Here is a 26,213-nt window from a genome sequence, read left to right as displayed (position 1 = left end):
ACCCATTTTGACGGCTCTAAATAGTAACTATAAATTTATAATTATTTAAATTTAAATTCATTAAACTTTTGCATTATAAAATATTTATAAAATATATTTTTTATTATTTTATAATTTATTATAAATAATTTATTATAAATGAAATTTGTAAGTATTATGAATATCTTTTAAAATTAAACATATTGATGATCAATCTTTTCATGGGGTTATCATCATAAAATACAATATATCAAATATTATGATTTATTAAGGTAACTTATCATATATTTTCTTATAACCTGTTTATTTCATATTTATTAATATTTAAATAAGTAAAAAGAGTAAAATATAAAATAATTAACTTAACTTTGAAATCATCAAAGATATGTGTATAGTTTTATAGCATATAATCATAATAATTGTTCTTAAAATAATCATAACAATAATGTGAGTAAATTTCACATTTATATAATTTTTCACTCACATAATCAATATGAAGTCATGGGTAAAAGCATAACAATAATTGTTCTTAAAATAATCATAACAATAATGTGTGTTGTTTATTTATTTGACTTATTAATGATATTGTTTATTTTTTTTTGTCTTTGTAGATGAAATTAATGATGATGTTGGAAAAGAAGAAGTTATTCTGGATTTCACAGTCCATGACTCTAATGTTTAATTTCAATAGTTTAGAAGTTTATTTTTTATGATATTTAAATTTCAATTATCTTAATGTTGAATGTTTATTTTGAAGACTTCAATCACTTTAATATTGAATGTTTGGATTTGATTTAGTTTGGTTTTTATATTGGATTTTATTTTAAGTTGTTTGGAATAATTTTATTTTATTTTTACAAAAAAAAAAGGCAGAAAAGTGGGTCAGTCCGCATAACCCACCAATCCATGATAGGCCGGGCCGGGCTGACATTTTGTTAGCCCACACAAAAGTGGGCCGAACTGGGCTAGCCCACTTTTAGCTCAACCCGTTGCAGGCCAACCCACGTGGGCTGGACTAGCCCTTTTTGACAGCTCTAAGATTCTGTACTTGATTAATAGTATCTTTTTTTATTTGATGTTATTTTTTTTATCATCATTTTATTTTTATAATTTTTAAATTTCTTTATTTTTAACTCAATTAATTAAAGAATTGTAACAATAATTTTTTTTTTAGAATTTATAATATAAACTTAAGAATTATAAAATTTACTCATTAATTATAAAAATTAAGAGAAATAAATTTATAAACTATAAATATTAAATGAATAATTAAATTTTTTATTTTATTTTGAATAGAATTTGTTATTTCTTTATAAGTAAGTTTATCATTTATACATATAAAGTATCATTTTGCTCATTACTCTCCTTTTTTTCTCCAACCTTCTTACTTACTCTCATTTTTATATGCATGCTAAAATTTTATTTGCTTTGAAGAAAACTCTAGCAGTTGATAATGAAATTGTTCTTGTATTATTTTTTTCTTTTCTAGGGGTTATTCTTTTCCTAACTACAACTATGATTTTTTAAATCTTTTTGTTCTAGTTATTTTATAATTACTTCAACATATAGTTTTAGATTAACAGATTTTAGCTTTTAGTTAATTTTTCAATTTCTAGCTAATTTTTCAGTTAATTTTATCAAATATGATCTAAATTACATTAATGATTTCTCAAGTTTCATAAAATTGCACAAATACTTCCTATTTTTTAAAATATTTACAAGAATCTTCCTTATATTACCTGCAAGCTCGGCCTTGAGGGTTGTCTGGAGGAGCAACTCCTCTGTGCCCATAATTAAGGGGGTATAATAAATTAATGTGAGAAGAAAAAAAGTTTCAAATTCTTTTGGCAATAACTTAATGTTATCGTCATTTAAAAAAATTAATTATTAAGTTTAACTTATCTGAATATTAAAGTTAACATTTTCAACAAAAAATTAAACTTCACTTTGCATGTAACATTTTTTATTTATATGCATTTTTTAATAGAGAAAATATTTTGCATGTAATGATATATTTTATCATTTTAAGGAAATTACTGTCTACTTTTTTAATGGAACATATGCTTATTTTTTTATATTTGCATATAGTTTTCACCAACCTATTCATCTATAATTTTGGTCACTCCATTCTAAAATAGAGTCATTGTGTTCTCCTATTTTTGGCTTTTGTTTTATTTTGTTATTTTAGTCTAATTGAATTGTAGACTTAATATATTCATTTAAGCTACCATCAAGAAATGATTTAATTAATTAAAATGTAAGAAATAAAAATAGACAAAATTGATAATATGACCAAAAATACAAATTTTCTAAAATAGGGGAATCAAATATCTCTATTTCAAAATAAATGGACCAAAACTATGAATTTGATATAATTCGAAGACCAAAGTTATATGTCATCCTATATTTTACAATAAACTTAAATATATTTCTTATCTTTCATATTTGGGTCCTTGTTGCATTTTGTCTATGAAATTGTATTTAAATCTGTATTTTACAATGGGAGGGTCTACAAAGTATTTTTAAAGAATAAGAGACTAGAAAAAAGAAATTAAATCTAGGGAACCAAAAGCAACAATAGACTAAATTTAAGGGACAACATATTTTTAACTTTAGAATACTTATTTATAAAAATATTCTTCTATTGTTTCCTCATGGACCCTCAAAATGTGAGGACCGATCCTAATTATATGCAATAGTTTCAAACAATTAAAGGAGTCAGTGTAATATATAAAGAGAGTCACGATAGTATTTTGTAAATAATTAAGAAAAAGTTAATGTAAAGATAGAAGAAAAAAAATAACTAGCATAGGGTAGAAATAGAAAACAATAACTCTTACAACACAATGACCATTCTTAAGGTGGTTCATAAGGTGAGAGGCAAAAGAAGAGGAACCAAAAAGAAATAAAGTGGATAGGGTATAGGATAAGAAGATGCTCCATAGATTAATCATAGGGTTGTTAATAGCAATGCATGGTGAGTCATTTGTAATGGTGGTGCACCTAGAAGCCATCAACATTTGTTTTCTCTTATAATTTTATTTTCATTTGATTATAAATTGATTTGGAACTTAAAGTTATTTATTAACAGATGCTAACAAGGCAAACTTATAAACACGATATAAGAGTTTCACATCTTAAACTTTAAAACACACCATCAAATATTCTTTCAGTTAAATATGATTATACTATGTGTGACATCCTCTATCCCACACATATATGTACTAAAGTAAAAGAAATAAGAATGCGGAATTTAATTAAAAGTTTTTAAAACACATTTAAATAAAAGCATTTCAAAGGGTGAAAGGCTCACATTCACTTTTCTAACATCATAATAGAATATGTCCAAAATAAATAATAAAATTATCTCGACTCTAAACAAGATCATCCAAGACTTCATGTAATTAATACAGAAACCTATATCCCAATGTCATTTTCTATCAAAGCATCGTATTCTAATGCCTTTTAGTATGAGGTTCTTTAAAGTTATTCACCTAGTCATTTGTTTCCACGAACATAAGGTTCAAGATCATCACAAGATTCAAACACAAATAACACACCATAAGTGAGTTATCACATTTCTAAAAAAAATACAAATAAACAAAGACTTAATCAAAATAAATTGTGGAAGTATTTATAACATAGTTCAACTTAATACAATTCAAGTCGCTTCACCACTTTATCATTTAAAATTCATTTTTCAATCATCAATCACATTACACATGAATCACACACTCGGGTCAAGACGTAATAACATTCATCAATTTCATAATAAACAATTAGCAAACGTTATGCAACAATTATACTAAGACTCGAACCTATATGCAATGTGGTACCATGTCAATGAAAAACCACAATAAGTATGTCAAGTCACTCTCACTATGTAAAATCATAAGGTGACCAGTCAGGGTCATTCTATTTTGCAATAATGCTCCAACCATACGGAATCAACATAAACTTAAAGGAACACTCAAATCGAGTGTCTTTACTCCCAATACCTAGACTCTAAAGAATTCGTTAGGGTCTCACATTCCTAATTCAGGTCCAACCCCTAAAATAATTTTTACACATAGACATTACTCATGAATTATACAATATTCATGATCACACACTCATGTTTCAAACACGTTTAACACATTGCGCTACAATTTAATACTTTAGATTCCTAACTAGGAATCCTACATTTTCCCCTTTAACACTGCGCATAAATATTTCTCAAGGGAAACACCAGTATGATTATTGTATAATTCACAGCTCACACACACAAGTATTGTCACATCAAGTGTTAACCACGCACTTGTTCACAACCAAATCTCATGTCTACAATTTAACATCTCATAATGTTATAATCCATCATCACATATTTACTTGTATCTCACAAATTAACACATGTTCAACTTTACACTTATATTCAATCTCAATAACAATATTATAATCTCAAAGCAACGTGTTATCCCACAATATCACATATACAATTTATCACTTATACACAATTTCAATCACAATTTCGTGATCCCAATATAACTATTTATCACGCTAATCTTATTAAAAAAAACATATTATACAAAAATATTTCTCAAAATACGGGGAGTAAAACCCCTCAAACAATTTCACATAATCATACAGGAAGAATTACAATACAATAAGCATCCTAAAATAAACACAAATTTGATCCCCCAAGGATCCTTACATATGTTCATTACAACCCTAATTGCAATAAACTCATCTCTTACCTCTAAGCGGGATCATGTGTGTATTTTGGCAGTGATAGTAGACTCTTTAAAAGTTTTATAAGATTCCTCAAGTTTTTTCTCTGGTTGCTCTATTAGGGTCTCCAAGTGTTAGGGTGAAAGAGAAGGAATCGAAGCCTCTATTTTACTTTCTCCGTATGAGAAACATTTCTGTCTATGGATAGGTTTTCGTAAATCTCAATGGCAGAGATGTGTGAACTTGAATTGCTAACCTGATGTTTAAATTTCACGAAGATCCAACGATTAATGAGTCTAGGATCTTAGTTTTATTGGAACTGGTTTGGGTGTATGCGAGAAAAAGAAAGCTATGATGTGAAGACATTTCTCTCACCTTAGACATTGTTTCACAAATTCCTATGGTGAGAATGTTTGGGGATGAGTTCCGAACTTGATTCTCAAATTTCACGACTATTCAACAATTAATGAGTCCAAGATCATCATTTTACTAAGACATGTTTGGATGTACGCAAAAAAAAAAAAGTTTTGAGAGAAAAAGAAGGAAAACAAAGTTGAGAGGAAGAGAAAACGTAAAAACGTATCATAACATAGCCTATTATTTACTCTATTTTTTTTAATTTATAAATAAGAATTCTATTTTATTTCCTATCAAATGAATAAATAAAATATTTTTATTTTACTTTAAATCATTATTTTAATTAATAAATTTATTTATTTATTTATTTATAAAAATCTTATCATTTTTCTAAATTATTTATTTTTAAATAATTTTTTTAATTTATTTTACTAAAAATAAGATGTTAAAATATATGTTTTTTTTATAAGGGGAACTTTTATTTTTCAAAACTAGCAAATCCGGTAGATTTTGAATAAAAATAGCCGCCCATGGTAGGTCATAAATGGAAACACAATTTCAGTGGAAGTCGTAAACGTAATTTCGACTTCTAAATTTTTATTTTTCTCTTAGAAGTCATATATATATTGGTGGAGCTTCTCCATGTTTTTGTTTTTTCTAGAAATCATATATTTATTTATGATTTTTGATTTTTTTTATTTTTAACTTCTCATCAAAATCAATTTACGACTTCCACCTAGAATTTATGAAACTAATATAAACTTTTGGAAATAGAAACTAAATATTAAGTTCTACTAGACCTATTGAAATTTACTTTAATGGATTTTAGACTTTTTATAAAATAAATAATCAAGGTAATTTTCTTATTACAAGATCATATAAGTTATATTTTGCCCCCTAACTTTATATTGCTGGGTCAGCCTTTGTTACAACTAACTTAACTATTAGCCTATCAACTCATTTTTATCAAACATAACCAAAATTAGTTAAAAAAGTAACTAAGATGAGTTCTCAACCAATCAAACAGACTTTCCAGCTAATAAAACATTAAAAATTATCTGAAATAATTTCTCAAATACACTCATTATGTTTTATTATGTTAATTAGTATAATAATTAAAATAAATCATCTAATAAAAACTAATGAAAACGCTTGGATCGGAGAGCACTTGTTGGGTTAAAGATTTTATTGTTGCTAAATGTTACGGAACTATTGACCCTATACATAAGTAACTTAGTGCAACATGGGAAATTTAATTGAGAGAAATCAACAAAGAAAAAAATGGGTCAACATCTTAATGTGTATTTTAGAGAGATTATCTTAGGCTCGGGCTGAGAAGTGTCCACATCTGTCAAATTTGCGAAGTTTAATGTTAAAATAATAAATCAAATATTATAATTTTACAATGGTTAAAATAAATAATATAAGATAAAAATATGTAAGACAAATGAGTGAAAAAACAAATGAATAATAAATCTATATTTTATTTAAAATGAGTGTTCTTACTTAATTCTTCGCTTGTTCGATAGGGTAAGTATTATTTTTTCTTTAGGTCGAGTTTTTTTTTTATATTTAAAATGAGGTACTTGAAAAGAAACTTCAATGATAAGAATCATAAGATAAATATTTGTTTGAGATATATATTTCCTACTCTGATGTCTATCTCACTTTATCCACTATGGAGACCGACTACCTGTGGGTCTGGTACAACACGTAATAAAGAAATTTAATAAATATTTTAATGATAAAAGAAAAATATAATAATAAAGAAATTCTTCATGTAGGAGGTTGGTTCAAGGAAAAGAACTTCTAATAACTCATATTTTCTCAAAAAATGTATTCTTAATGTCTTGTTTCCTAATTAATTTGAAATGTGAAACTAAAAAAAAAATGATTAAAGAAGTTGAATTAGAATTTATCACTAGAAAAAAAATAAACAAAGATCTTGCATCATATAAGACACTATAAGACTAAAAAAATAATCCAAAAATCTAAAATAAATTATTTCCTTAGAAATGTTGTTAGTTTTAATTTTTTAAATAATGATTGGTCCTTTTAGAAAAGTGAGCGTACACCCCAAATCGATGCACATGTACTAAAGTTGTTTATTTTTTTTAGGTTTTTATTGACTAAAGTTGTTTATTTATTATATTAATAAAAAACACTCCTTCAATTTTTTTTAATAAAAAACAGAACAAAAGACATGATATACGACATAGGGGGGAGTGGGAGAGGCAGCAGCCTATGCAAAGCCAATTGCTCAAATGAATTATATATATCCACAATACTTTCTTCATTTTTTTAATATTTTATCATGAATTTATGTTGGTGTTTTACCTCCATTATTGGAAACAAACATTCCAATAAGGCTTTTCACAAACAAATAGCAATGAAAGGACAAATCTACCTTGTATGTATATCACCACCAACCTCCCAGCCGGAATAGAGAAAAATCAAACCAGGATTAGTTGAATTAAAAGAATTCACTACCTTTTTTTTTTTTTTTTTTACTAAAATGGGGTCTTACAGTTTCTTGGAGGCGTTCGATCGTGACCATATTTAAACTAAGGAAAAAAATTATTAGAATTTTTTATTTCAATAATTAACTTGAGTTAATATTATAAGATAATTATATTAATTATTTATTATTAGTGAATTTTATTTTATTTGATAAATTAAGTGAGTTCATTAGATTAATATAGAGACGTTACATAAAATTTCTCTTCTCATAAGGTCCTATTAATGAATAAATTTCTAATAAGAAATAAAGAAGTTTAGATTAAGAAAGAAACATGAACGGACGATTATCTAGAAAAGATTTTGTTACGTTTGTCGATCAACCATCATGAATGGTTATTGATATTTTATGAGGATTCACTCAAATCTCAACAAAAATATATTAGAATTTTTATAAGATTTTTAATTTTCTTTAAGAAAAAACCAAACTTAAGTTTGGGAGAGAGAAGAATATAATTTGCCACATGCATTTTTTGTCGACATTTCCTTCTCGTGAAACTTTTTTCTCCTCCGTTGTTTTGTAAACTTGTCTCAAGAAAAGAGAATCTTATTGTTCTATGATTTTTGACTTCTTGATTTACAGCAATAGACGCACTTAACACAATCATGGCATTATTTGAGTAGTATGACTTTCGAACAGTTTCACACTTCAACCTACTATACTCCCCTCCTCATTTCCAAATTCCCAAAATCCATCTAAAGGATAATATTAACAATAAAAAGTTGTTAACTTTTTCACCGAAAAGAAAAGCTAAACTCCTAATAAAAGCAATTATCATGGAAATTGTAATTTTGTGCCGTTGCAATTCAATAACTCGTGTTGCATCCAGCAAAGCAATCAAGTTTGCTTTTATGTTGGTTTGACTAAAAAGGCTCAAATTAAACATATTTTTTAAAAACACTTTTAATGTTTATTCTAAAGTTTTGTCTAAATTTAAAAATCTCATACCATGCACATGATACTAATTCCATTGAATGACCCAAATTTAGATATTTTTTCAACGTTGATATTTAAGAGCATGTACAAATAACGTGGGTAAGCAGTATATTACCTTTTTTTATCACGAGATTAGACATAGCAAAGCTTAAATATTATACTATGATCAATCTATTTAATATGGTATGTGAAAGAAGACTCGCATGCCATTGATGCTCAAGAGGAGTTCAATGCTACATCAACACCAATTGTCCTTTTGAAAGAGAAGCTTTTCTCCTTTCAAAGTAAAGGATTCTTTATGCAAAGTGTGCAAGCCTAGACGATCAAGTTAACTTTTTGGACAGCGAAGATCAATTTTTTTATATAAATTATGTTTTTATTCCTCATAATATCTTGAAACTTAGTTTTAGTTCTTAAAGAACAGTTTGATATGTTTTTTTATTTTTAGTTCATTTATAAAAACAGTGATATTGTTTTAGTTCATTATTAAGACTGAAAATATGTTTTTCTATTAAAAATGTATTAAATTTTTTTAAGAACTAAAATTAATATTCTGAGGGCCAAGAATATATTATTTTTCTCTCTAAGAATCTTAATCAATTCTTCCAATCAGTTATTCCCCTAACAAAAAGTAAAGAACAAAAAAATCCAGTTGTAATATCAATGTGCCAGAGAAAGGCATAAAAAAACGAAGGGACAATTAACATATTCCTAATACCTCTTCTTCCCCATTTTCGTTGGCAAGTTTCCTAGTCATTGCTTTGCGAATTCATAAACCTAGATTTGATCCTTTGCTTTGACAATTATCATATCTTTTTATCTCAAAACAGAACAACACAATGAACAAAAGTTAAATTTGATTACGACATTATCAGATTCCATAGTTTTTTTTCTTCTTTTGTTCTCCTCTCTCTCTCCTCACATTTTTACAATGCTCAACCTCTACGCTACAAGCACCTACTTCCATTAATTCATATGACTACTATATAGTTGCAATAATATTGCAAGGCTAAAATTTATATAAACATGACCAAAGAAAAAGACAACAAGTGAAGCCTGAAAAAAATAAGGTGGCATCTTTTTCTACCTCAGGGCCTCGAAGAAACCTTTTTCCTTCCTCACATGATTCCTCAACCCACCTGCACAACCATACAATCAGCCTCAGCCACGAGTTTTGCATATGAACAAAAAAATCTCGTCTTTTAATTAAGCCCTTCGAAAAATTCACGCAAAGTTTCAAATGATGACAATGCAAATAAAAAGAAAAAGAAAAAGAAAACAACTAGAAACAACAAAACAGATAAAATCAAGTAATTAACCCCACCCACATGAACCTGCACTGATCTGGCCTAAAAATGTTACTGTGAGATGCAGAATAAGGAGCCTCAGGAACTGACATATTGCGTAGAATATTGTACTTTTTTCCCCCTTTGAACACAGGAAAGTTCCTCTTAATTGTTTTTGTCTGAATGAAAAAGTTGAGTGAGGATGTGATTGTCTTGAGCTTCTTGTTTTTTTTTAAGGACAGTGTGGTAATTGGGATGTGAAAACATGAGAGGTAAATTCAGAGAAAGCAAATAATTTTTTTGAAAGTTAGTAAAAAAAATTAAGAGTAAACTACCCATTTAATACTATATGATCCTTAAAATAAAACAAATTACATAAATAAATCCAAAAACATTAGAAATTATGTGGATGGAGTAGTACTAAATACTAAAAAAACTATTTGAAGTAGTTCCTGAACTTTACTTAAGTATAACATCTCAGGAACTAAACTGACTGATACATATTCAACAACTGAAAGATTACTTTAAAAAATAATATTATTTTAGGGGACTATTGTAAGAGAGAGAATAACGTTAGAGTAACAAAATTGGTTTTTTTATTTTATTTTATAAAATAGCTTCTGCTGTAACTCCACAAGTATTCAGTTCGTGAAACCGAGAGTCATGAATGAAGCTGTGAGAAGGAGCAGCTGTTTTTCTTTTGCACAAAACAACAGAAACCTCGATCAACACAAAATTCCAAAAAAAATTCAGTGCCTCACTCACACTCCCAAAAAATGGTAAAAAAATTTAAAAATAATGTAGAATCATTCAGAAAGACTGCAGGAGACAGTAGATTGATAATTGATATGGTCAAAGAACTCTCAATTGTTTGCAGTGTGACCCAATATTGTTGCATATATAGTTTTGGAAAGTAGTATCAAAAGGGTAGTGGCAGATCTAAGTGAAAACAAAGAATTATAAGTTTTACTTAGTGGGAAAATGAAAAATAAAAGAGAAAAAAAATCCTGAATACAATTTTCTTCTTTAAAAAAAAAACTACCAATCAACAACTAACATTATATAGAAAAAAATCTCAGTGAAAACCATGTTTAAAAGGAGATCCAAATAAAAAAAATTGAGGGGTAGTAGTAGTGTGATCGAAATTATTATAGTTATAATTAATTTATACCTTGATTTTTGCAGTGAGGTGGATCTTCAAAGAGGGAGAGCGAGAGCTGTTTGTGGGCGAGGCCAATGTCAAAGAGTATCAACCCGGAAGAGGGGTCATTTACGATAATGTCCTTGACAGGTAGCCACACGAAGAGTTCTTCTTGCTGGAGACCCTCCACTCCTATGAGGCTTCCGTAGGTGAGGTTAGCAGTGACGACTTGTTCGAAGAGGACTCTGTTCTCGTATTTGGTGAGGCACGGTGCGTCCAGGAACACTTCCAAGTGCCCAGTTTCAGAGAAGGTGTAGGATTTCACCTCCTCCGGGAGGAGCCCCGGTGGTAAGCCTTTGGAGCGGAGAAGGTCGTGGATGGTGGTGGGGGAGGAGAGAGAAAGTTGGAGGAGAGAGAATGAGAGAAAGAGTGTGAATGTGAAAGAGGAGAGAGTGTTAAGGGGAGTTTTTGCTCTTGATGCCATGGTGGTGGTGTGGTGTGGAGTGGTGGTTTTTGCTTAGAGCAAATAGAGAAAAGAAAAGAACGGGGGGGTTTAAGGGGAGTTTTCTTTTTTCTTGTGACGAGGGTGGAAAGGAAAATGTAGAGGCTGTTTAAGAAAAGGTCATGGGTGGGTGTGGAGTGACTATGTTGCCCTTGGGTTGTTGGTGATTTTTTTTAAATGTTGGATATTGAATTTTAACCAAACAGAGAATTTGAATTTTTGTAATTTAGAATTCATTATTTAAATATTTTTTTATAAAGAATTTAAAATTTTGAAATTTTAAAACGGAATTTTAAACAATTAAAAATCTGAAATTTCAATTTTCTTCTAAAATGTGAGAAATTGAAATTTTCTTCTTACCGTCTTCTTCAAGAAATACCATATGAGCTCCTAAAACCAACTATATCTTTTTTTTTTCATTCTCATAATTTTAATTTTTTTTATCCAAACACAAAATTTTAAAAATAAGAGAATTTGAATCGAAGTATTTAAAATTTATCAGAATTTTAAATTTCTCCATCTAAACACACTCTTAGGTATTTGGAGACTTCTTACTTAAAACTTACTAAATTTTTCTCTTTTCCCATGGTTTCATTTTGGACTAAAGTAATGTTTCAAGTATTAATAATAATGAAGTGATACTGATTTATGTCTCTACTGATTCAGGATTTAAGTTCTAACTTTGAGTATTAAAAAAATTATTTTAAGAGAAAAATATTTATTTTATATGTGTTTGCATTCTTCGACAAAAAAAATATTTATAATTTTTAATAGAAATTACTTAATATTAATACTATCATCATCAAAATAATAAAAATATCTTCAGTTATAACTCTATATTTAAGTTAAAAATCAAACTCCACACTTTAGTTAATGAAAATAAATTTAGATTACAGTTCGATATTTAAGTTAAAAAACAAATTTCAGACTTTAATTAATGAGCTAGTGTTGAATTATTTGTTCTAATTAATAATTTTTTTTTATCTGCTGTGTGGTGGTGTGGGTCTCATTGGATGATGATGAATGGATGGCTTCAGAGGTTTAATTTGCAACGATATTTTATGACCCATGCTGGTTACTCTACTCAATATCAAACTATATGTCTCAACTACATCTTACGTTGATTTGTTTTATGCTTATAAATGTAGTTGTTGGTCCTTTGCTTGAATGTATGTTGTAACTTATCTTGAAAGTTCCAAGCATTGTTAGTACATGCTAAAATAATTAGGATGTTTGCTTGACCTTAATTATTGCTTCTTACCCTTGCCCGAAAGTAAAAGCAAAACACTGCTTTCATGTCTACTACTCTCTAGCATCTCGTTTTCAATATACGGGTTTCCACCTTGAATAACCATTTTTTTTTCCTTTTAGGCAAACATGATAGGTATTTTCTATCAAAAACAATTTTGTTTGCTATGAATTATATGTAGTAAATTTTTTTCTCTAAGTATTAAAATAACTACTTATCATGAACTCAAACTTAAGAACTACATATCTTGGACACAAACTTAAAATAAGTGATTAAGTTAGAACTCAAATTTAAAATAACATATTAAGTTGGAATAATTTCTTATTAGAACACACTTATTAATAAATGTTTGATTAGTTGATCGGCATCAGGTAAGTAACCTATTTTACTCTATATATATACTATATAAAAAATTTAATAGGTCTTTTTTCTTATTTTTTTCAGAAAAGGTGTAGAAAGAGACACACGAATAACATTTTTTATTTTTCGTTCCTGTTATAAGGAGTATATATTGATCTATATTATATATTGTCACCATCTTCAGCCAACTCGCTTTTCATTTGTCTAAAATGTCTTTTATTAAGTAATTGATTCGAATTAATAATGCATTAGGATTGATATAAATTGATTTTATTAAATCTAGAGTTCTATTATTAATTATTAAATTTCTTTACAACAATTTCTAATATTTATGAATAATATTTTTATATTAAATGATATTTGTAGCTAAAAACACTTGCTTTAATAAATATTCAAAGAATTGGACTGATAATTGAATTATTAAAATTATTTATTTAAAATAATATTTTTAAAATTAATATCAGTTGAACTTTTTTATTCGCAAAATAAGCTAAAACTCCTTAAAATTCCAAACATACAAATAAAATTTTCATTAAAACCAAAAGTGTTTTAATAAAGATTAAATGAATTAACTTTATTAACGATAAAAACGTTAAATGAAATTAATTATCACAAATTAATAAGTAATTTTTATATCTTAAATAATCTAAAAAATAACACTGAAATAAAAAAAATTATTTTAATAATTTTTTAATTGGTTTATAATGACTATTTTTAAAATTTTACTTTGATCTAAATAACATTGAACCATCCTTGTAAGTGAATAAATATTTTTAAATAGAATTTAATATCAAAATACTGTTATTATTGTGTTTAATTTTATTTTCTTAATAGAGAATATTGATATTTTCTAGTAGAGATAATTTTACTTTGAGTTGAATATGATTATTATAATCAACAATAATCTCATTTTAAATATTTAACACAGTTATATATTTAAAATTTAAAGTTAAGATCACTTTTTTTTAAGTCAAAGATGAGACCATTAATTAAGTTAAAATAAATTTGTGTAAATTGATTTATAGCTAATTATGTTTTTTCTATGTCAAGTGTCATTCAATAAAAAAAATGTATGAAAATTAAGCGAGTAATATGGTTAAGAGATTACTTTTGTTCAAAATTAAAGAATTATAATTGTTATTTAAAATTTTAATTAGATAAAAGAAGTTTTAATAAATTATTCATTTTATTAATTATCTAATAAAAAGTTTTAAGTTAATAATAATAATAACAATAATAATAATAATAATAGAAAATATAAGAGTGACAAGGACAGCTCTTCACATTATAATATGAAACTTAATTTATGTTATTCTTTAGATAAGAATAAATGAATAGTCCACATGTACATTTTCAAATAAATAATAAGTGTGGAAGTTTAGAAAATGGATTGTTAATTTCCATTATTCAATTTAGATGAGATTAAAAAGCATCTGAAAAAATTGTTTTTTTAGGTCATATATCAGTAATTAGAAATTAGAAACACAATTGCATATCATATAGGGTATTGTGAGATTCACACAAAATACCAAATAATGATGCACAATAATTTATCTGGCCCAATCAGTTCAACTGGCACTCTTATTTGTTTAGTTGGGTTGCATCATGGAAATGGATGGACGTTGACAGGAGGAAGGAAATTATCAATCACCACAGCCAAAGTAGGTGCATTAAGAAAGCATAATCAAGACTAACATAGAAAGCAAGACACAATCATAGAAGGAAAAAAAAATATTAACCCTGGTTAGATCCCAAAAGGGTAACTTGGTCATTTCATCAAGACCAAGAAGGAGACAAAGGGGTTAAGGGGAGTAACGGTCAGAGTAGGCTCAGAGCTGGTCAGAAAACTAGCATCTTTCAGTTTCTGTTACTGATTGGGGGGTGAAACGGTCATTTAGAACTTTCATGGTTATGAACTCATGGGAAAGATTCAGTGTGTGTAAGTGTGAAAGTGCTAAACTCTTTTTGTAGCCTTAAATTAATAAATTCATTTAGTTTAGACAATAGCCTACGACCTGAATGGGTTGTGGTTAATAAAAGAGACTAAATTAGGCATGGTGATTTTCAGTTACATATTTAAGAAAACATATAACATTTGTTACAAGAGTTTGATTTTAAGCATTTAAATTTGTTGCGATATTATAAAGTACAGTTACTTTTATACTAACGATGATTGATTTTATAGGAAGGATTAGCTTTCTACAAAGTGATGTATTATACAATTTGAATTTTTGTTAGGTGTTTAGTATTTAACCGTCTTTTAATAAATATTGTCTTTTATGAAAGATATATATGAAAATGTACATTTACTTTTAAAATCTAGTTATTGGAATATTATGTACAGATATAAAATCAGAATGATAATCCGTTTAGATATTTCAAAGGATTTAGATCTAGATCTAGTTCAGTTAATTAATTTAATATCATAGGTAAATGTTGTAAATTTCTTCACATCATATCTAATTTTTTAGATAAAAAAATAACTAATAACTTAAAATATAGTACTATTTTTCAAAAATCAATGTCATTTTTTTTATTTTAATTCAGAATAGTAGTGTTTTTTCAGTTTCTCACATATATTATTTTTAAAGATGATTTTATTCAATACATACATAGTAAAGTATTAAATGTAGATGTCACACCTTTAGTAAGAATTTCTTCCCCTAAACTCAATTCTTGGTACTCAGAGTATCAAATTAATACAGTAAGAAAAAACGATCAAATCTTTAAAGTAAACTTACCTGTGAATCTTGCAAATCTATTGGACCCAGGCTAGTAAAATAAGGCCAGTATAAATTAACGTGCACCTAATATATTTTTTTATGGGTAAATGCTATATCAGTTATTAGTATTGTTAATTTTTGTTAATGAGATTTTTTTCTTTCTGATCACTAAACGAATCTTATATTTCTTATGTGCACTTAATATAATAATGAAGCTGTATTGCATTAAAAGGATTATCGTTTACAAAATAAACGGAATGGGTTGTTTTATATTGTTTAGTACCCAGTAACATAATAACATTTGTTTATCGGTTAGAAAAATTTAAAGAGAGGAGATTTTTTTGATGGAATGTAGAGATAAGAGATAACACCTTATAAAGGGGCACTTAAAAAAAATTATCTGGCCTCCGAAAATTAAGAGATGGTTCAAACCAGTAATTGATCAGGTAGAATTACAAAGAAGCAAATCAGTAATCTTTTGTAAATAATAATAATAACAATACTTTGACCAAAAAACAGATGACTAGGACTCATTAGGATAAATTTATGGAAAAGGTTTCAAACAATTTTTATATATTTAATAAACATTCTACTACATGGATATACTAATATTTTAAACAGTACTTATTCTTTTACTTAGTTTAGATGGGCCCTGTAAAGGTAACCCTAGAGATGCACGTTGCTGGAGGTATATATATTGGATCAAAAGTTAATTGCACTTTTTTACAAGCGTTCAGGTATCATATAGGATCTAGTTCAATTCCTTTTTCCAAGCATAACATGGCTCTTCAATTCTTATGGGTCAAAAGTCAAAACATTGGTCTGCTGGGAAGGATGGCTACAGAAAAGTAACCTTGGAGAGTGAGTCAGCAATATACTTTCTTATCAATTAAAATCCAATGGTGCTCCTTGTAACAAGAGACAAAAGTTTGGGATTCTGAGTCCTATGCAATTCCCTTAAATATTTAAAGAAATTTTTTTATCGTTAACAATATTTTTATCTTATTTAAACATGAATATTTCTAATAAAAAATATATGTGATTTAAGAGTATAACAAGAATTGCGGAAACTTAATTGGTGAAACGCATCTATCACATGCTGGACAAACCTTGGCCCTTGGGAGGTGATGACTAGTCATATTTGTAGACAGCTTGGAAGGCTAATTGGGGCATAAAAAAACCATGTGGTTTTAATGGAGTTAGTAATTCATATGGAAAGCCTAGGTAGTTAGTTTTTTATGATTATGGGTTGGGGCCACAGTACCAATTCAAAGCAATTTTCCTTGGAGTTTTCTCTTTGTTGCATCTTCTTTAATTTCCACTAAAAGAAGGGATATTGAATTCATTAAATTCTTTTTTTTTTTTTTAAAAAAGATATTTTTTTACTTCAAAATTTAGAAAATAAAATTCATAATAAATAGTTCTTGAAGGACAAAATTTTGAATCCAATGGTGCTCCTTGCAATACATTCATTAGCTTTTTCTTCTACAAGTAATGTTATTTTAAGTACTATATTTATTCACTTTCTGTTTTACTTGTTTAAACAAGTAAAGAATCTTATTAAAAAAACTTAAACTATGTCTTTTTTCCTCATAAAATTAGAGATGTGTGTTTTTTTATTTGTAAAATTTTTAGTATATATTTCATCTTTATAAAATTAAAATATGTCAAATTTTTATCTTATATAACATATAGATTTATCTTAATTTACATGTAACTTGTTAGGATTTTTAACTTCTCAAGATTCTCATGTAGCTTTGAATTTACTAGTCCAACCTTTGTGGATCAAATTTGACATATTTTAATTTTAAAAGAGTAAAAATGTACTAAAATTTTTATAGGAATCAAAAGTGTATATTTCTAATTTTATAGGGACGGAAAAATATTTTAGCAAAAAAAAGTAAAGAAAATTTGCTGCATTCTCATATATATATATATATATATATATATATATATATATATATATATATACTCTCAAATAACACATCTCTTTTTTTATTTTATTTTCTTTTATTTCTCTCTTTTTATAAGGAATTTTATTTCTCTCTCTTTTCTATTCCCCCAAAGCATAGAAAAACACAGTTTAAAAAATTTCGATAAAACATATAAATTTTCAACACAAAGATGTCTAATTAAGAGCAATTTAAAAACAAGTACAGAATACATATTTAAGAGATGCACCGAAATTGGTCCGGCTGGTCCAATTTTGTACATACAAGCCTACACATCTCACTAATTTGTTTGTATCCCGGAAACACAAGTTAAAATATAAACATTTTAAAACTAAAATCACCAATATTAATTGTAGGACATTTAATATTTGAAATACATGAATACTTATGTTGGTATTTAATTTATATAAATTTAAAGCAACTTTGGTTAGGAACATCGAGCAGCTAAATATTCCTCTAAAGGCGAATTTTTTTATTTATTTTAATTTATATTTCTTGGGATATGAAAACAAACTCAAGAAATTGTTCAAAAGTTAGCTATAAGTTTCAAGTGAATGTGAAGGTTAAATAAATGCACATTAATATGAATGGGCATTTAGAATCATTATAAGTGGAATGATCTACGAACCTCCTGTCTCAAAATTTTGGGGAAGATTTGATATGCACTATTATAGTTTTTCCATAAGTCTATTGAAAACACTTTTCCGTATTTAACTTTTCTGTTTCCTGTAACTGAAGTAACTTTACATTTACCCCAATGATGTGTTATTGCGTCATTTAATTTTTTTTTTTACATGAAATCTAATTATTAACGGAATAAATACTTCTTAAAAAAAAAATACTCGGTCTATTACTTTTTAGAAACCGAAGTATATTTCATGAGAGATAATTACATATTTAACTGTATTTAAGTATTTAATATAATTACACATGTTTAAAACTTAAATTCAAAATCTATAGTTAAGTTAAAATTATTTTGTATAAAATAATAATTTATTGGTTTCAAGAATATTGAATTTAGTTCTCTTAAGTTAAATATTAAATTTAAATTTTATGAATAAAAAAAATATAATTAAAAAAGAAGAATTTATTAAAGATAACTAATGTCCAATGAAAATTAATCATTAATAAAATCAATAAATATTTTGTATTAATAATGCAGTAATAAAAAATAACTTTCGGTAACATAATTCATATGCTTAATGATATCACACATGATTAATATGAATTTATTACCAATAAAATTAATTATTAAATGTTTCTTTGAATTGAATTTTTATATATATTTAATTAGTTCCATAACTAACATATGTAACACTTAAAACAAAGAATATTAATCAAAGTAGAATAATCTTATATATATCAATTAATTAATTGATGCAGACTTGATAATACCTACACAAATACACACTTGATAACATTTACGAGTATGTTTGGATAGAGAAATTTAATAAGATAATTCAATTTTTTAAAGAATTTTAATTACTTTTCAATTAAATAAGATGTTTGGATAAAAATTTGAAAAAAAATTAAAATTTGAATATTTTGATGAGGAATTTTAGTTAATTTAAATATTAGCATTTCAAATTCTTTCATTTTAGGAAAGAATTTGAAATTCTTTTGTGAAATAGCTTCTCTCACCATTCTGCTTCTGATCTTCTTCCTCTGCTTTCACAAGAAGCGGAACCTGGCGGCGAAACACAGCTCAGGGAGCATCCCTCTAGTGTCCAAGGAGATCACCATGGTCAAGGCCTCGGATCCGAAGAAGATGGAGGAGGCGGAGGTCAAGGTTGAAATTGGTGGGGCCCAGCACCACCGAAGCAGCGAACTAGTGTCGATGGAGGATCTCGATATAGGGTGGGGCCGCTGGTACACCATTTGGGAAGTGGAACTCGTCACGCGCGGGTTTGTGGAAGGGAATATTATTGGGGAAGAAGGCTACGCCGTTGTGTACAGAGGTGTTCTACATGATGCTTCCGTCGTGGCTGTCAAGAATCTTCTCAACAACAAGTATGTCACTTTCTATAATTCTCCAACATCTTTTTTTCTTCAATTTTTTACTCTGCTAGGATTCCTCCAACAATTTTTGACCACCTACAAATATATTCATTTAGCATAAACATCTAATTTCATCCCTCAAAAGGAAATAACCTTTTATTTTTTATTCTCAATTATTAGAAATCAATAATCAATACATCATTTTATTTTAACTTCTAACTGCTGTTACAGTTTTTTTTTAAACACAAAAATGAAGAAATTCAATTTCCTTATCTAAACACAAAATTTTGAAAATGAAGAAATTTAATTTTTTATCCAAACACAAAATTTTAAAAATGAAGAAATCTAATTTTTTATCCAAACACAAAATTTTAGAAATGAAGGAATTTAAATTGAAGCATTTAAAATTCCCAGAATTTAAAATTTCTTAAAATTTTAAATTTCCTTATCCAAACACACTCTACATGAATACCCTACACCTACTTCTAACCTTGTATTTGGATCAGGAATTTCAAAATTTTAAAAAATTTGAAATGCCTAGAATTTGAATTGCTTTGATTTTAATTTTCTTTATTTTTCAAATGTTTTGTTTGGATAAATCAATTCAAATTTCTTTCATTTTAAATTCTTTGTTTGGATAGGGCAATTCAATTTTCTCCATATGCAAAATTTCAATTTTATATTTTAAATAGATGAAATTTTAATATTAAACTTTATAGAAAATAAACACAATCTAATTTTGAAATATTAATTAAAAAATATTTTCAATTTTTAATAATTTATAAATACAAAATATTGATAATTTTAACTAGGACTGTTTTGCCTGACCACAACCAGTGATGTTTTTAAATCGACATCAACCAAGGCTATTTTTCGGTCGACATCAAATAAGATTTTTTTTGTCAAAGTATGCCAGGAATATTTGTCAGCTAACGTCAGTCGGGGTTATTTTTTTGCTAACGTTGGTTGAGTCTATTTTTCAGTCGATGTTGGTTAGATTTTCTTACCAACGTCGGCTAGGGTTTGTTTGGCCGATACCGGCTAGGGTCTTTGAACGACATTGACCAAGACTATTTTTAACCAACGTCGACCTAAAAAATTCTAGCAGGCGTTGACAAAAAATCTACCAAATATCGGCCAAAAAATAGCTTGGTCGATGCCGACCAATAGAACCTACCCGATGTCGGCTGAAAAACATCATTGGTCAACGTTGGCCAAAAAATCTCTAGTCGAAGTTGGCTAAAAAATAGCTTTGACCAATGTCGTACAAAAAACCCTACCTAATATCGCCTATAAAATAGTCTTGGCTGATGTTGGCTAAAAAATAGCTATGACTAGTGTCGACCGAAAAAACTCTAGTGGATGTCGAGTGTAAGAACCTAGTCGATGTCGACTAAAAATAGTCATGTCCGATATCGGTCAAAAATACTTAGCTAGTGTTTGCAAAAAAAACCCTAGTCAACATCAACCAAAAAACCTAACTAATGTGGTTAAGAAATAGCTCTGACTGATGTCAACCAGAAAATCCTAGTCGATGTTAGCAAATAAATCCTAACTGACGTCGGCTAAGAAAATCTAGTTGACATCAGCCAAAACACCATATCTAACATTGGCTAAAGAATAACCCTAGCCGATATTGGCTAAAAAATAGTTTTGGCTGATATTGGCTGGAAAAACTTAGCTGGCGTTGGCTGAAAAATCTTAACAGGTGTCTACTCAAAAGTTAGTCATGACCGATTTAGTAGAAAAAATCTAACCAACGTCAGCCAAAAAAATCATTGGTCAACATCAACTGAAAAAACCTGGATGATAACGACCAAAAAAATCATTGGCCGACGTTAGCCAAAAATTTCCCATGACTGACGTTAGTGAGAAAATAACCCTGACCAACATCATCTAAAAAAAATCTTAGCCGATATCGATAAAAAATAACTTTGATTGACATCATACAAAAAAGTTCTGACAAAAAAAAAAACTTCGGCCAACGTTAGTGAAAAACAACTTATGTCGATATCGGCCGTAAAAACTTTGGTCACCCGTAGTTGTGAGTGTTGAACGAGAAAGAATCGCGAGCAAGAACATGAGTTAGAGTAAACATCTTGAAAAAAAAATATTTCAAATTCTATATTTTTTGAGAGAATTTGAAATCTCACTGTTTTAGTCAATTAAAATGATTCATAAAAATACCAAAAATTAAATCTCCTTTCAAATACTCTATCCAAATAAGTTATTTTATCATGAATCATTTGAAATTCCTTAAAAAAATGAATCCTCCTATTAAATTACTCCATCCAAACACACTAAAATCTATTTTAAAAAAATCTTGTTTACTAGAAAAATGACCATGAAGTCATCTTCTATGAAAAGTTTAGCCACTCAATATCAATTATCAAAATGAGAACCAACATTTCACCTTGGTTTGCGTTGTTTTGACGAAAATGGTCAGAAAAAATATCAGGGTCTTTTACATGTTACATGTTTGACACTGTGACGTGGGTTAGCAAATTTTCAAGCCACAATCATGACATTGCCCTAAAGAGGGACCCGAAGTAGCTGCCTCCTGTTTAATATGATTTTGAAACACGTGGACCAGCGTCCACCGGCAACTCACAAATATCTGTCTCCTTTGTGCACCCTTATGCAATGCTTCTCATGATTCGGGGCTATGTTCTTCCGGTTACCGGTAACAATTGGCCCATGTATGGGTTGTGAGGTCCCCCAAGCGTGTAGTACTAGCATAGTCTTTTCTATGATGCTATCTTCCCCTAATAAAATTATTTTGGCATATATGTTAAAGCACCGACATTAATCGAAAAGAAAAGATACAATGATATATTTTTGCTTAATGTTTCTAAATATAGTTTTATGTTTGGAGTGAAATAAAAGATGGTTACTATCGGTTTTTCCAATTTTTTTTCATTAAATATATTTGAAAGTATTTGTCTTGAATATACCTCTATTTTTTTTTATAAGTTTTTCTCGTATAAATTGAACAAAGCACTTAAAGAACATATAAGAAGATGATGATAAAACATTTTTGAATTGTTTCTAATTTTTGGGTTTTAAAATACTTATTTTGGAAATAATTTTTAAAATATAATAATGTGAAATTGTTTTAGAAAATCCAGGTTTTTAAAATAATAGGTTTTAAAAAAATTAAATTTAAAGTAATTTCTAATTAATTCATAATATAATTTAAAAAAAAAACATATATATGAAAATTAAACTCTTTAAATTGGTATGTTTGATTTACTCCTCACTTTTTCATTTAAATAAAGAGTTCAAATCATATATATAAATCCACCAAAACATTCATAACTTATTTTACCCAAAAAAATCCATAATTTAAAACAATATTTTCCATCATCATTTAAGAGAGTAAGAGTATATCTTCACTAGATGACAAATGTATAAGCATTTCTTACAACATAGTAAATTTATAATTTATAATTTCATCTCTAAAAGTTTTTTTTTACTATAAAAAAAGTTTAGATGAGTTGAATTTTGAGTCATAGTATGTCTCAAGAATCATTAGGATTAGAACATACATCAAGATTTATTGAGTGTTTACAAAGATACTTACACATCACTCACCCACCAATAAGATCCTTTGACTTACAAAAGGTTCAAACTCGTAATCTTGTGGAATATGAATCTAATTCTTCTTGAATTTTTTACTCAACCCGTAACTCTAATACACACCCCATTGTGGTAGCGACAACCCTTTTCCCCTTCATCTTTGTTGTGTGTCATCGCTTCCTATTCCTTACCACTTCGTCAAAAACACTATCAAAACGCAAGATATTACCCAAAAATCATATTGAAAAATGACCATTCCAGAAGTGTGTAAGTATTCTAGAATAGGAAAAATCCTATTCCGAAATAGGGCGCGTGATAACTGCTAAATAATTGTATTTTGATGATAGAAAATAAGGCAAAATTGTCTTTAAAAATAATTATTTAGCAGTTATTTGCGCTTAAATATTAAAAAATTGATGTTTTGTTTAATTTTGGTTGCAGATATAAAAACTGGAGGTGTAACAAGCAAAAAGGCCAGAAAAATTGAAGAAAAGAAGAAAATCTGAAGCAGGCCCAGTCCAATACGCGTGCTGAGCGCGTGTCACGCGCTAAGCCTATGATCCAACAGAAGCGCGCGCTAAGCCTGCAACACGCGCGCTAAGCCCGCGATCTAACAGAAGCGTGCGCTAAGCCTGCAACATGCGCGCTAAGCGCGCGATCTACACGCGCTGAGCGAGGGGGTGTCGCGCTGAGCGCGCCTACGAAGGCCCAAAGCCCACTTCAACAGCTATAAATAGAGAGTCAGTCCAAGGGACAAAAGAGACACCACGACAGAACCCCCTCTCCTAGGGGTTTCATTTATTCCCTTTCTTTCTTTCACCCCCTTTCTCATTGTAAAGCCCTCAATGGCCATGAGTGGCTAAACCCTTAGTTAGGGCCTGGCAGGCCTAGAAGCCAATGTGATGTATGATGTACTCTTCACTATTTATCAATGCAATATCAGGTTTTTTTTTCCTATTTTCTTTTTTGTTTTTATCTTGCATACTCATCTTTATATTCTATTAAGGGTTAGATGCTCGGGAGAGGGTAACTTCTAAATAAGATTTAAAGAAGATATGCATGCATTAGTTTTAGGGGTTAGACGCTCGGGAGAGGATAACTTCTAATAGAACAAGAAGAAAAGATATCATAATAAAATCATTGCTAGGCATAGAGTGATTGCATTATGCCCATGCGTCAAAGCAAACATCTAGAATTAGAACTTCATGCATTTTATCTATTGAGTCTTTGCAAAGGCATTTGGGGGATAGATAGGTAAAATAGGCTTGTCATCGTGAGGCATCAGGGGCAGGTAAATGAATAGATGTGGGTGGGATAAAATCACCTGAATTGGTAAAGAAAAAATCATAAACTCATACATCCTAGGCAGACAAGGCAAGTCAGTTCCTAACACTATTTTATCTTGACTTTATCTTTTTTCTTTTATTTTAAATTTTAAATTTCTTATCTCTTGCTTTTAAATTGGGTTTGCATTAATCTAAGTACAAACAAAGTCCTTGTGGATTCGACACTCGGACTTCCGAGAACTTTACTACTTGTAACGATTTGGTACACTTGCCAACGAGTCAACAGCGTGGTTGTTCCTTATAACTTTACTCAACCTTGGAGCGCCCACACTAATCCATGCCACACCACATCAACCTCACAAACCTTGTTCAAATTTCAACATTCACTACCTCAATCTCACCAAATGATCATTGAAAACACTATCACACCCTCAACCGCACAATTGACCCAACCTTTCAAACATGGTGTAGGAAAGGTGCCCATAAATTAGAGATTTTTTAATCATTAGAGGGTGCAATTCCCTTATTATTAATCATGGATCAATGCATGAGGCTCTCTCCAAAGTGGTTGAAGGTGATGGTGACTTGGATGGCAATGTCCGAGTGGTAGTGGTCACTATGGCTGAGCAACATGACGCTGTTGATGTGGTTGAGCCCTAACAACGTCGATGTGGTTCAATCTTCTTTCCCTGGTCATTGCTATGTGTTGGGGCTGGAGTGCCAAAAGGGATGGGTTTCAGAGAAGCAAAGGGTTGGGGCACAATAAATCCATCAAGGATAATTTTGTCCAATCACAAAAACTCAAGGGGCGCATGAAGTAAAAAGGGAGTGCAGGAAGTAAAAATTGAAATAACGTCTAATCGACTCCATTGTCGGGGCGAAGTTACAACTTACCACCATTATGCAAAAAGTTGGTTTCAACTTTTATATATATATATATATATATATATATATATATATATATATTTATTTATTTATGGTGAAGACAACATTTATAATTGACACCACAAACCAAGGTGGTAATATAATAGTATGAGTGAGTTTGAGTTGTGTCAATGGGTGATGCCAGCTCTACCCATACACATCGATGGAGAGATTTCATTTTCTTAAAATTCCATAGCCAATAAGTGATTGGTCAATTTGGGTTGTGGTAGAAAGGATAAAAGCAATGAGCTCAAGGTGGTTCTCCAATCTGAGTTAGGGTTGACACATGGTAGTGATAAGGAGTTGTTGGGTGGTTTCTTTGTAGGGTGCTGATGTATTTGGTTTTGATTGCTCGCGGTTGAGGTGTCTATGATTAGACAATATGGTTGTAAAAAGGGGCACAATCTCAGGAGCTTTGAGAATTTGGTATTTAAGGAGGGTACTGCATAGCCTTTCAATTGGTATTTAGGTGAGATTTAATTTTCGTTAAAGATATAGTTAGATAAATATCTTAGTTAAGTATTTATTAAATATTTTTTAATTAAGTTTAAATTTCTATCATAAATTTATTAATGAAATTTATTAAAATATGATTTTGATAAGTCTTAATTACTAAAAAAAATACTTATTGAGGATAAAAATTGTTTTCATAAACCTAGAAAAGTTTTATAATAGTTCTTTCGCATCCCGATTAGTGTGCGCTTGGGAGAATGTTT

At 28.8% G+C, this 26,213-nt stretch overlaps 1 protein-coding gene across 1 annotated transcript; it reads right to left on the bottom strand.

Moving 5' to 3' along the window:
* Positions 1-9,287: 9,287 nt before the first annotated feature.
* On the bottom strand, positions 9,288-11,507 carry LOC114417006. The gene is made up of 2 exons (XM_028382062.1): positions 10,955-11,507; positions 9,288-9,636 (listed from the first exon to the last, which is right to left on the bottom strand). The coding sequence occupies exons 1-2, from the start codon at positions 11,406-11,408 to the stop codon at positions 9,581-9,583; spliced, it is 510 nt and encodes a 169-aa protein (XP_028237863.1). The 5' UTR covers positions 11,409-11,507; the 3' UTR covers positions 9,288-9,580.
* Positions 11,508-26,213: the final 14,706 nt, after the last annotated feature.

Source organism: Glycine soja, chromosome 6 (assembly GCF_004193775.1).
Source record: "Glycine soja cultivar W05 chromosome 6, ASM419377v2, whole genome shotgun sequence".
NCBI classification, from domain to species: Eukaryota; Viridiplantae; Streptophyta; class Magnoliopsida; order Fabales; family Fabaceae; genus Glycine; species Glycine soja.
The sequence above is the reverse complement of the archived record's forward strand: the minus strand, read 5'-3'. Positions and strand labels throughout refer to the sequence as shown.